Source organism: Sturnira hondurensis, unplaced genomic scaffold (assembly GCF_014824575.4).
Source record: "Sturnira hondurensis isolate 20B ecotype Veracruz unplaced genomic scaffold, ASM1482457v3 Scaffold0006413, whole genome shotgun sequence".
Taxonomy (NCBI): domain Eukaryota; kingdom Metazoa; phylum Chordata; class Mammalia; order Chiroptera; family Phyllostomidae; genus Sturnira; species Sturnira hondurensis.
The window spans coordinates 44,029,136-44,042,308 of record NW_028079044.1 but is presented as its reverse complement, the minus strand read 5'-3'; the positions used below and the strand labels follow the sequence as shown (position 1 = coordinate 44,042,308).

General features: G+C 42.5%; 1 protein-coding gene across 3 annotated transcripts in view; it reads right to left on the bottom strand.

Moving 5' to 3' along the window:
• Positions 1–13,173, bottom strand: part of NSMCE2 (NSE2 SUMO ligase component of SMC5/6 complex) — a 196,562-nt gene that overhangs the window by 110,442 nt on the left and 72,947 nt on the right. For all 3 annotated transcript variants that reach the window (XM_037048528.1, XM_037048529.1, XM_037048530.1), the window contains one exon: positions 12,980–13,133. In XM_037048528.1, the coding sequence (XP_036904423.1) occupies positions 12,980–13,133 (154 nt within the window). The remainder of the gene's footprint in view (positions 1–12,979; positions 13,134–13,173) is intronic.

The following is a 13,173-nucleotide window of genomic DNA, read 5'->3' as shown; positions in this document are numbered from 1 at the left end:
AATTTTGGATTTCCTTGTCAGCAGGGACACACAGTATCTGTTTCTGCTATTGTTTAATCAATATGTAACTAAAGAGGGCAGTCCTCCATGTAAGTAAAGTGCGCATTCCCCCCCCCCCCCCCCCCGCCCCGCACAAATCACACACCCCGCCAGCTGAGCCTCTGCCTCCTCCTATCCATCTCATTCCATAGCGCACAGTTTATATTCTCTGGCAGCACTATTTTGCTTTGAATTCCAGTTATTTTAAACACTGGTTTCTCTGCTCCACTCAAAGGGCTAAGTCATGGCCATCTGTGTACTACCTCTGACCAAAGCCCAGTCCTTGGCACAGTAATAATACTTGTCGGACTGAAGAGATACATATTTGCCTATTTTTTAAAAAGAATATGGCACGTTGCTTTTCTCTCCGTGCCCAAATGCCTAGCCCAGGGCCACACACAGAACAGCCACTCAGAGACTAATACCCAATATGGTACGTCAGTTTTTCTTATGTTAAATGATCCCTTTAGTTGCTTTGGTATCTGAATAAACATGTCTCTGATCAAATGGATGACTCAAAAATGTGAGATTACTTCAAATACCCATTGCTTTTATGGGTTGCACAACAGGAGAGAGTTAACAACACCCACACAGCCCGTGCTGTCTCAGCAGTTAAAAACTCATAATGGGGCAGACGGAAAACCTGGCCACCCCCAGAATCTGCCTTGTAATGGCTTTGACCATTGAAGTCTGGCAAAAGTCAGAATGTGTAATTTCCAAGCTAAGACCTCAAGAGGTTTTCTCTGCTCCTGCTATCGAGGCTCTTATCTCCCTTCTGCCATTCTATGAACAACCTGAACGAGACCACACAGACAGGGGAAAAACTGTCCCAACTGAGGGTGCCCTAGACTGAGAAGCCCCATGCCAATCAGGCAGCTGACTGCAAATGTGTGAGTGAGCCTGGCTGGACCAGCTGAAGAACCACCCAGCCAAACCAGTCCAGATGGCCAATCCACAGAAGCGTGAGTCAAATCAACGGCGGTTGCTTTAAGTCACTGAAGTTTTGGGTGGTTTGTTCCACCACAAAAGCTAACGAGGAGAGCTGGAAACTCATCACCACTTAAATCTAAAACAGAATATTTACAAGGTGGCATGATACTCGTCTCTATTCCAGAGCAGTTTTGAACTTTCTGGCCAATGAAAATCATTGCTAACTGTTTAGTCTTTATTTTAAATAATCTTAAAATTCTAATTATGATGAAAGCACAATTTCTAAATAAAAATGGCTTTGTGATTGATTTTTAAAAACCTACTATCTAATAAATGTGTACACTTCATCTTATGCCCTTATGCACCTTGAGAATTTTTAACTACACAATGTGTTCCTTGCTTGAAGTCGGCTATGACTTCTAGTCTTCAGGACTTTACATACCTGTACCTGGAAGAGTCAAAATAAGCAGTGAAGCAAATGCTTAAATCAATACTACTAACAAGGAGTAGAACCGCCCCCCCCAAAACAATGGCTAATTCCACCACCTCCAAATTTCATTAGATTATGGAATTTCATTCATGAATTTTGAAATGTGAAGCATATGAGTAATTTTTGGTTTAGAAGTGAAACTGTGTGCATCATTAGTAATAGGAAATTCAACTCTAGGAACAGAGACTGATACTAAAACAAACTCCCCCTTTCCTGAGGTTGGCCTGAAAGCCCCTTGGTCCTCCTTCCAGCCACCTAAGCCTTCCTTTCGGCTCCTCCTTGTCTTCCTCTCCTTACAAGTCTCTCGGACTCTCCCCCTGCAGGGCCACCCACTCTCCCACAGCTCCAACAATCGATCGCGTGGGGGGACATGAGGAGCCTCTCTCTCTCTCATCAGCCGTGGTCCCTCACCAAAGCTTCCCTCGTGTCCAACCGTTCCCTGAAGATCTAAGCCAAAACCCGGCACCTTCAACTCTGTGTACTTGATGTTCAAGTCCCCCTCCCCACCTAACGACCACCTCTTCCATGAGACTTCTTACTACTTTCAATGGTATCACCTTTTCCCCAGTTACTCAAACTAGAAACCTCAGAGCCATCTTCAACTTCCTATTTTCCTGTTGTTTTAAACAAACTGACACGTCCTGAAGATGTAACCCCCCGCACCCCTGGCACCCACTCTCTCTTTTCCAAACCCCCTGCCATGACTCAGGACATCACCAGGACCCGACTGAACCATTTAACAAGTCCTCTTTCCATCCCAATTTATTCCATGTACCACAACGGATTCATCTTCTTAAAGTCAGAATCTAATCAGATGGCTCCCCTAGTGAAAAACTTCATGCTCCCATAACTTACTAATTAAACGTCCTATTCAAGGCAACAAGAGCTCTGTAAACCAGTCCCAACTTACCCTTGTCATCTTACCCACCACGTACCTCTGATCTAACTGGACTACTTGCTGGTCCTCACGTCCTGTCTTTTTGCACTTTTGTTCGTGGCTTACAGAATCTCCTTACTCAATAATGGTGTCCAGAGTACACGAGCACTATGTGCACTGCTTTAAAGTCTAATGTTATGTGAGAAGGTGATTTCTAAACATTTCACTTTTTTTTTAAAGATTTTATTTATTCATCTTTAGAGGGGAAGGGAAGGAGAGAAGGAAAGAAACATCAATGTATGGTTGCCTCTAGTGAGCTCCCTGCCAGGAACTGGCCTGCAACCCAGGCATGTGCCCTGACTGGGAATCGAACCGCGATACTCTGGTTCGCAGGCCCGTGCTCAATCCACTCACTTTTTTAAAAAAATAAAAATTATACTCTATTTATTTTATTTTATTTTTTTTAAGATTTTATTTATTTATCTTTAGAGAGGAAGGGAAGGATAGAAGAAGAGAAGTATCTATGTATGGTTGCCTCTTGTGAGTGCCCTGCTGGGAACTGGCCTGCAACCCAGGCATGTGCCCTGACTGGGAATCAAACCGCGATTATGTGGTTCACAAGCCTGCCCTCAATCCACTGAGCTACACCAGCCAGGGCAACATTTCACTTTTTTAATAAATAATTTTCATAAATTTCTTGATTACTTCCAAATTTTCCTATTGGATCTTACTGAGAAATACCGCTGTATTTGCATTTCGGCTTATTTTATTAGAATTCATTCCCAAAAGTACAATTAGCAAGAGAACATTTTAAAGAGTCCTGGCACACATTTTATTATTTAATATTATTAATTAATATTAATATTAATGAATTAATATTAATTTATTATTTAATATTCAAATGAATATTTGAATATTAAATAATATTGTGCAGGTATCTTAAATTATCCCTGTGATATCCAAGGTTAAGCTTGATCCTCGGGCACAGCTCGTGTAATATATTACGTACAATGTCAGTGTTTATAACCTATAACTCTAACATGCTTCCCCAACTCCCTGCTCCTCCAGGGCCTCTTCTCCTCCCCCCCAAGCACGACCTCCTGTCTCCAGCCCACGCAATCACCAGAACTCGACTGCAGGCCAATGGCCATCACAGCGAAAACAATGATTAGCGCGCTGCTTCTCAAAGCTTGGAACTGTAAAACCGTAACAACATACTTTCTATTTTTAAAAGTGGGGTTATGAGGGAACTTGTATTCAAGGCAAATGAGTCAGTTGAGATGAGAAAGTCAAGATAATTCACACGGTATGTCTGTGCTGGCACGTACCATCACTGACCGCAGCGGACACAGAATATTTTACTTTAAAGGACACAATTAGTACATGTTCACATATCAGATTATAAACTGGATGTGAGTATGGGTTTCCATTTTGCACACACTATTCAAACAAAATAATTGGTGCTACCATAAACGTTGCCTCACGGTCCTCTTTTCCTGCCAACCCCCCTCACACGCGTCGCTCCAAGAGTAAACTTCTGCAGAGGCCCCACACTGTAGGCGTGTGCTCCCTCGACCTTTGGGGAGATCCCCCAAGGTCAGTGACATCTGTGCTAAGGCAGAAGGATGAACCTGCCTAACCAAGAGAAGAGAGGGAGGGGTACGAGAACATTCCATGAAGAGGCCAGCAAGTGTGAAAGCCTGAAAGTGGAAGATTGCAAGCGTCTGGATCCAGGGGCTGGAGAGGAGTGGGTGGAGAAAGTGAAAAAGAAGCCTGGCGCCAGAGTGCTCTGCACTCCGGCAGGGCTGGGGGAGCCTCTGAGAGGCCACCTGAGGGGCGACCATGCCAGACCTGTGCTTTTGAATGACAGGTCACAGGCAGAAATCGGGGGGCAAGTATGGGGCAGGAAGCAGGTAGGGGCTGAGGGTGAAATGACAAATAGCGCAGTAGTCGCAGAAAGAAACAGCGAAGGGAACAGCGGGGGTGTTAGGGATGGGACTGGACAGCACATCTTACTAACCGGCTGAAAATTCTTACGCATCTCTTTGGAGGAATGATATTTTTTTCCACTTTTGATAAATGTAAAATAAAGATCTGATACAGAAGGAAAATACACCTGTATAGGCACTAGTGTATTTTCTGGACTCTAAAACCCTATCAAATGTTAAGAAGCATTGTCAATGTAATTACTTTGGTGTCATAACAAGAGAGACAGGTTAAGGTTGTTCAGGCAGGAAGTAAAAGTCTGGAGTCTGACTTTTAAGTTTCTAGCTTTATACAACTGAAATGAAGTCAAAGAACAGTGTCTTCCCAGGGAAACAAAGTAAATACTTTCCACCAGTAAGCACCCAATGGTCACACTGGGAAAGGAAGGTTGCCACAAAGTCTGGGAACACCTCCAGCCAGCTGGCAACCACACTCGAACTGAGAGCACCTGAGTCTGCCCAAGTGGCCTTGTTGGGAAGGGACACAACACCTTGCTCCGTCCTCTCACCCCCAGGGTGAATGTGGCCAAAGACCCTGCCATGGGATATCTGCCCACTGGGGAAAAAAGTGCCATGTGCTAGGTTTTAATCCCCCACCTGTCACCCTTCATTCATTCCCCAAACACATAGAAAGCCCTGGCTCCACTCCAGGTGCTGTTCTAGGCACTGCGGAGGGCATCTAAATGCTTCTCAATGAATTAAATAATAAACGTAGGAAGTACACAAATAGGAAGACAGGAACATTACAGGAAAATTTTAAATCTTTAAAAGGAAGTTTGTGCTCAACATCACTGGTCATCAGGAGAGTATAAATGAGATTCACGATGAGATACCACTGAACACGCATCAGAATGGCTGAAATTACAAACACAACCAAAATACGCACAGGCTGGTGAGGGTGAACGGCATCTACCCCTCTCTGCACTGCGGATGGGAATGCAGAACAGAGCACGATACTAGAAAACAGTCTGTCAACCAGTTAAACATGTTCTACTTCCTATATGAGCCTGGATACTTATCCAAGAGAAATTTAAACTTAGAGTCACATAAAAACCTGCCCATGACTGTTTATAACAGTTTTATTCACAATGATCCCGAGCTGGAAACAACTGAACTGTCCTTCAGCTGCTGACCACACACATAAGCTCGGGCACACATTCACCTGCAGGAAGAGATAGCACTCGGCAACACAGTGCAACAAGACGATGATATTAGCAACACTACAGATGAATCTCAAAAGCATTCTGTTCAGTAAAAGAAGCAACTTAAGAGTCTACATGCTCTATGATTTCACACATGCAACTTTATGGAAAAGTTACAACTATGGAGAAAAATACAAAACACTGGTTGGCAGGGGCTGGAAACGGGGGAGGTATCAACTACAAAGAGGCACCCATAATATACATATAATGATGAAACTGAAATCCTCTCAAGGTCGGAAATTAATAACTTGGCAAGACAATTATTTCCTTAAGTACGATGCAGACCGTCCGCAGGACACTGGGATCTGGGTTCCCATTCTGGGTTCAGGCCGCTTTCTGAGCACGGATGGCACCACACGCTCTCAAAATTAGCCCCCACGACATGCCTGCAGCTCCCAGTGTGCGTCTGAACCTGCAGCTGACTCATTTCTCCCTTGATAACTGAACCTTTCTTTCCTAAAATCTTTAATTATAGTCCTCTCTCCTTCTGAAGCTTCCCCTTTCCTCGGGAACGTATGTGTTATCCTTGTGACCTCCTGACTATGAGACAGAGGGTAAATATGTCCCCTCCAAGACGCAGTTTGCTAATGACAGAGCCCGCACGTTTCACACATTCCTCTCCCGCACCGGGATGCCAGGAAGAGAGATGATGTATGTGTGTGGGATTGTTGCTGCTGTGTTTGAGACAGATTTCATGAGACTGGTGCTAAATGTCCAAGGCAACAAATATCCCACCCCTCTCTGACAAAACATAGCAACTAATCACACAGGAAGTGACTTTCTTAGGTCCTATTTATTGAATTTTCCAGTACTGCCCAAACCACAGGACCTGAAAAGGGAGGGCCAGTTGTGAGTCTCCCTCTATTTACTGTGTGACCTTGAGCAAATCACTTACCTTTTATGAGTCTCACTTCTTTATCTATCAATGGAGACTGCATGTTTTTCTAGGGCTACTTTGAAGGCGAGATGAAGCACAAAGATGCTACTACCTGATGTCTGACGGGATCCCTACTACCCAATCTCCGAACAGAGGTGACCAAGCAAGAGATTCTCTCAGGGTCCTCAGAGTACACCAGTGCCGGTCTGTGGGAGACCCAAACAAACTGTTCACCACTCAAGAGTCCTAGAGTTGTGAGAAATCAACAACAGCGCATGTGAAGAATGTGAGTACCACACTGTGTGCCTGGTGGGCACTCGGACGAACACTGCCTGTAGTTCCTCATTAATTCACCAAGTATTCATGAAGTACCACATACACGAGGCACCACACAAAGCCTGGCTGTTGTCTGATCATTACTGCTTTCCAAAAGGACTAGGGCAAGCCTAAGGGGAAGGCTGAGGAGACAGACGTCTTTATAGCTCATTATCAAGGGCACTCAGAAAAGCTCGCTCTTGCCATGGAAAGGCCTTGACTGAAATTCCAACATGGCAGAGTCAATCTAATTTACATTAATCGTTTTTCACCACTAATTCAATGATTTATTTAGGACCCCATCCACTTTAAAATGTAAACATTTCTGAAAACTAACAACTAAGTAGAACAGAAGGCAGAGGATAACTGCAACTCCCCTGATGCCCCCTCCATCCCTAGAACCTCCTGTCTCCTGGTTGCCAGCTTCGTAACCTTGGAAGTATCACTTCACTTCTCTGAATGGTACCATTTAGCCTCACTGATATAAATAAAGGCACATGGGAAAGAAAAACTACATGGGGTAGAAAACCTGAAGAAAGCAGAGGGAGATAAGAGACACAGGAAAGGGCTCAGACAGATACTGACTCAGAGAGGAGGAAGAGGGAGAGAAACTAGTACACAAAGAATACAAAACCTGCATAAGAAAGACATTTCACCCAATAAGCTTAAGTCCTCAGGACAGGGATGCAACCCAGCCTGAAAAAGTCAATCTCTGTCATGAAATTTATGACTTTCAGCATTTCCCAACAATTAATGCTCTTCCAGCAAGGAAATGGTGACGGCTTCATCAACATCAGGGGTAAAATGAGGGCCAACCGAGAGCCACAGAATGATAACACTGTCTATAGAAGAGGCAGCACACCTAAGTTTTCATAAACTTGGATACGTGTTCTAAGCAGTGACATTTAAGGGAGCCATACTCAATTCCTGAGCATGACGCCTCTACGTTATTAAACTGCATATTACTGCAGGCACTGTACGTTTGTGGCAATGTATCATTGTAAAAGGGGTTATAACAGAAAATCATGCATGTTCACTTTTTGGAGCAATTTAAAGGATTTTCAAAGACAATATAAGTTGTTGACCCTTGCTGCTGATTTTCGACCCCAACCCTGTAAGCACCAGTTTTCTTCCTCCTCTTCCTCTCTTTACCGATGACACGCCATTGAAGGGAAAAGGAGTTTTAGCATCAGACTGCCTTAAGTAGGTTCTGACCTTCTTTATCTAGCTACTACTTCTGTTCTGTGAATATAACCTGAGCTCTGCTTATGTGAGGAACAAAGGAACACGGAGATGAGTTAACAACTTGCGCCTACCTTAAAGGGTGCTGGGCGTTGGTTAATCACCAGCCAGCACCACAGTGTGTGGACAGACAGCGCTGCCTTAGGAAGCAGAGATACTCACAGGTGGAAGGATACATCACGGCCCAGTCGGGCTGGTCAACACTTGGCCCGGTTTCAATGCACTCAACGTATTTCCAGGCAGAGCCAAACATTTTCCTCCTTTATCTCTTTGTTTCTTAGTACCACCTTTGTTTCTTCCTCATCCCTTTTTTTCCAGCTTTCAGAACTCACACACACATACCCCTTCCTAATCTGTAATGGTGCTAATCGTCCCTATGACCTTCCCTAGGGTCCACCTGCATCTGGGTTGGGGCTCCCACCCCTGGCTCCTTGCCGGGCAATCTCCACCCACCTCTCTGCGAGACCCACCAGGCTGCTACTGTACATTCCCAAACGACGTAAAATGCTCGCGATGGCCTTACTTTGAGGTATCTTGAAAGCGAAATCATCCCTTTTTCTAAAGAAATTATAATCTACTATTAATTGACCAAATTAATGTCATTGTCCCTCATTAGGTACACAAGAAGGCCTTCAAAATGGTAAAATAAAAAGGCAAAATAAAACATCACAAACTGTTGTGTTTGCACAGTATTTAAAAATCTAGTAACAAGTCGGCTAGATTTCTGGGTTTTCCAGAAGCACCCGAAGATCTGGCCGCACTGGGTCCACACTCACTCACAGCAACAACAGACTGGCACAACAGGTGGAGGGGGTCGCCTTTGGACAGGGCACGAGATCTCAAGGCTGGAGGGTCCTTCTGAAAACTCTTGTGACCACCGGGGACCTGGACTATAGATGCCGCATGTCCAGACCTCGCACTGAAGGTCAAGGACTACAGCACTGAGTAAAACGTAAATGCCCGCCCTCCTGGAACTAGGCCTTGACCTGTGTGACTCACAGAAAGAGCACTAGAAAAATGGGTGACAATGGACGACCGGGCTATACACTTAAGTGACTCAAACCAAAGTCTTCCAGCTTCTAAGCTCATATTCTTTCCACTATGCCGGTCTGGCTCTTTCTCAATGGTAACTTAAATCTAAAGTAAGACTTTAGAGTTTGCAAAGACTCACTACCTCATTAGAGCTTGGTAACAATCCTGAGAAGTATACTGGGAAGGCATCATGTCTGAAATATACAGGACACTTGGTGCCCAGGGATTAAATGATCTGTTCAAAAAAGCTGGGTCCAATGCCTGGTAATATTCAAGAGACGTAAGTAACTACTAAAAAAATACTGTGTTCTACTGAAGGATGTCACATTTAGAGTAATTGCATCTTCAAATGAGTACAGTGTATCTGTTCTGTGTGCATCCTAGGGTTGGTAACCACTCACTATCTGTACCACCTCCTTCCCCCGCATACCCGCTCCTGCTGGGCCTGAACCCAGCCCCAGAATCTTCTCAGACGTACAGCTCCAGGCAGCCCCTACTGCGTGACCGAATGACTGGCAGGGAGCTGCCCAGATAAAATCTGCGTTCCTGTCCTCTCTTCACCACACTGTATTACATTTGTTTCTGACATACTTTCTTTGCTTTTGACTCGATCTTTGTGACTAACGGTTCTCGCATTAGTTCATGTTCGTATATATTGTCTTCTACAAGTACCAGGACGCTGCCTTTCATCTCTCTCAGAACATCAACTGCAATGATCCCTATACAGTCGGCACTCAAAGCGTTCTGAACGTACCTGAGACAAACGTATGATATTTATGGGGAAATCTCAGGTTAAAAAAAAACTGCTCTTGTTTCTGATTATGGTTTAGACCAGGGGGTAAGTACACTTTGTCCGAAGGGGGCCAGGTAACAAACACCATAAGCCACGTGGGTCAGCCAGGTGGTCCCCGACGCAGCACTCAGCTCTGCCCTCACAGGGGAAAGTACCCGCAGACGCGCAAGAAGATGTACGGGTCCACGCCCAATACGACTTCACTGACGGGCACTAGAATCTTAACTTTATACGGTTTGCACACACCTCAAAAAATGATGCTCCTCTTGATTTCCCCCCAAAATTGAAAATCAGGAAAGCCATTCTGCGTCCATAGGCTGGATTTGGCCCACAGGCCATAGTTTACTGACCCAGACCTAGCTCTGAGGTTTTCGAAGTGAGAATTTCTGGTGGTCTGCAAGGTCCTTTCAACAAGTCCGACTCACTGGAGGTGTGGCCAGACTCTTCGTATCACGTATTACAAGAGACTAAATAAAGACGCAAATACAAGGATCCAGCTGCCTTCCGTTCAGCCAGAAATTGAGATGTGCAAAAATGTAAAAACAATGTCACTCTTCTCACTAATTCTTTATGTTTAGAAAATATATTATTATATTTCAGATATTCATAATGCCGTTTATGTTAACGTGTAATGGGTTTATTATGGATTTTTAAAAAATGGACTCCTATTTTTTAAATTCCTCAGTTTTGATTTCTAGTAAGATAAACGTCAATAGCTATATAACCCATGCAAACCAAAGCTCTCTGGGGGTCCTCAGAAATCGTAAGAATGTAAAGGGATCCTGAGACCAGCCAGTGTGAGAACTAACTGCTGACTGCAGCTGGCTGACTCATTCCTGCCCGTGCAGTGGCCCCCGGGGGCCTGCAGGGCACTTCCCCAGGCCCACCCACCAGACCACCTGATTTCAGTCTTCAACTTCACCCTCCCCACCTAAGAGCTCCCTGGCATTTCTCTGATTAGATCCTGATTTGGTAAAATTTAATCCCATACGATTTACGTTCTTGTGTAATCAAGCTGGTGAGTACACGGTGATAGTCTTCAGGAAAAAACCCTTCAGCAATGTGCAGACCACAAAGCGCTTCAGCCCTTACTTTGCCAGAATAGGCAGCTTGATGCATCCGTCTCTCCTTGGCTTGTATTTGCAAATCTTAAAAAAGAAATCACTGCAATTCCTTGCCTCCATGAGAACACACCTCAAAACAAACAGATTTCACTGGCTCCTTTATAAATCGAAGTCCCCCTGGCTTGGCCCCACAAACATTGTGGGAAACGATGCCAACCGGCACCCTCACAGCAACATTAAATCTAAAGAACTAACATCCATGAGACCTGGGGCAAGTTTAATCAACAGTAGCGCCAGCAAGAAGGCACTGTCAGTTATATTTTGCAACTGAGGGGTACACATCTTGAAGAGATGATTATTATTTTGCTTGTTCTGTTACTGAGATTGAAAAATGTTTTAAAAGAAATAAAAAGGAAAGTTATCTTATTTCCAGTGTTACTATATAAGGGAATCTTACATAAGGAAGCATTTCTTTCAATATAAACTTACTTTGTCATAAGGTATAACTGTCTCTCCAAAGAATGTGTACTGCTTGCCTGGGGATCTCTACCCCGCAAATCCCCAATTTTAGAGAGAATTAAGCAACAGCTAGGCTTTTCAACATTTATGACTCTGTTGAATTATATATTAGTAACTAGAATGTGTTTCCCCAAGAGCACATGACTCTAAAAATTTTTATAGTTTTCTCTTATGGAATAGAAACTTTGTAAAAACAAAGAAATAAACTTACATTTTTGGGTATTTATCCTCCAATTTGCATTATAAAATGTCTAAAAAATACCATGAATTACAATTAGATACTAAATCTGCCATAATTTGTGATTTTGGCTCCAACCAGTAACATAAAACACATCCGTGGGTGTTTTGAACACCAAAACTGAAATTCACTAGCATCTTTCAGACCAGAAAGCCCCTAGCAAGTTATTAACTGTGTGGGTGATTGCTATCTATTTGGGGCAACAGTGCAAATCACATTAGAAAGATTTTGGTAGCTGTGATATTCAGTGAAGAACAGAAAACAGACTTAAAATGTGGGGGGAAATGCTTACTGTTTAAATCTACAGTAAAAGCAAAAGTCTCACCATGATTGCAAAACATTCCAAATTGTGAAACTTAATTTGTAAAATAGACAAAAGGCAGCTTCCTCAGTTATTTTTTGAGATCTCAGCACCAATTTAAAGAAAATGCTTATATTTAAAAGAAAGCCTATTTCATTCAAAATATGAATCCCTAAGCTTAGAACAAAGTCGTAAGTAAATCTGTATAACACACTATACAACATTCCCCTTGTTCTATGTGTATGCAAATGGAGCTGATACAATACTTAAGTTTAAAAAAATAACTATTTGTTTTGCTATTCAATTCTTTTAAGTAATAAAAGAGCCTTAAGCAGAAAAGTAAATATTACAATTGATGCTAAGGTAAAAACAATCAAATTACACAAAATTGTTATATGAATTCCATAGAAAAAAAGAACACAAGGATATGTATACTTTAGTATGTAGAAAAGATATATTGTTTCTGACAAATACTGTCTATAGAATTTTTTATAATAAATCATTTTTGCCATTTTCATTTTCAAATCAAAAGTATGTTAATTAAAAAAACTTGAGTATAATAAAGTTGACTAGGAAGGCGACAAATTTCACAATCACATGGAATTTATACTACCACAAAGATGGAAGGGATCAAGAGAATTTCAGTCCATATTTGAGAAGAAAAAAAAAAGAATCTAAGTAAACATTGTTTCTACTATCCAAAGCAACCACACTAGAATCAAAGAACAGTTATTTTGAAGCTTGGCACAGCAGTTTAAAATTTGAAAAACACCCTTGCTATTTTAATAAAATAGTTTTTCGGGTTTTTTTTCCCCCAATTCCCCTTCTCAGTAGGGAAAACACAGTGTACATTTTCTTAGCACTTTGTGGAAGCTGTTGGCTTTCAGAAATGGACAGGCTGATTTGAACCAAAAGTCAGACAAAACACAGAACTGAGCAACAGTAAAAAGCCATTTAGAAAGAGGATCAAGCCAAGCAGATAAGCAAACTTTATAAAATCAGCTTTCTGGGACTATTCATCACGTCAGGCCCCTAATTTCAAAAAGCCAAAGCAAAGCAAAGCATGCTGACTTACATTGCTTCTTCAGTTCTTTCAGCTGTTGTTTAAATTGTACAAATTTTTCATTATTTTGAAAGTCTGCATCAGAATTCTTATTCTGCAAAGCCAAAAACTTCTTCTCCACCAATAATTTCAAATCTGGTATATTTTCTGGACGTTCTTCTTTTACCTGATAAAGACAATAAAATCATCTTAGTTAAATGTTAACA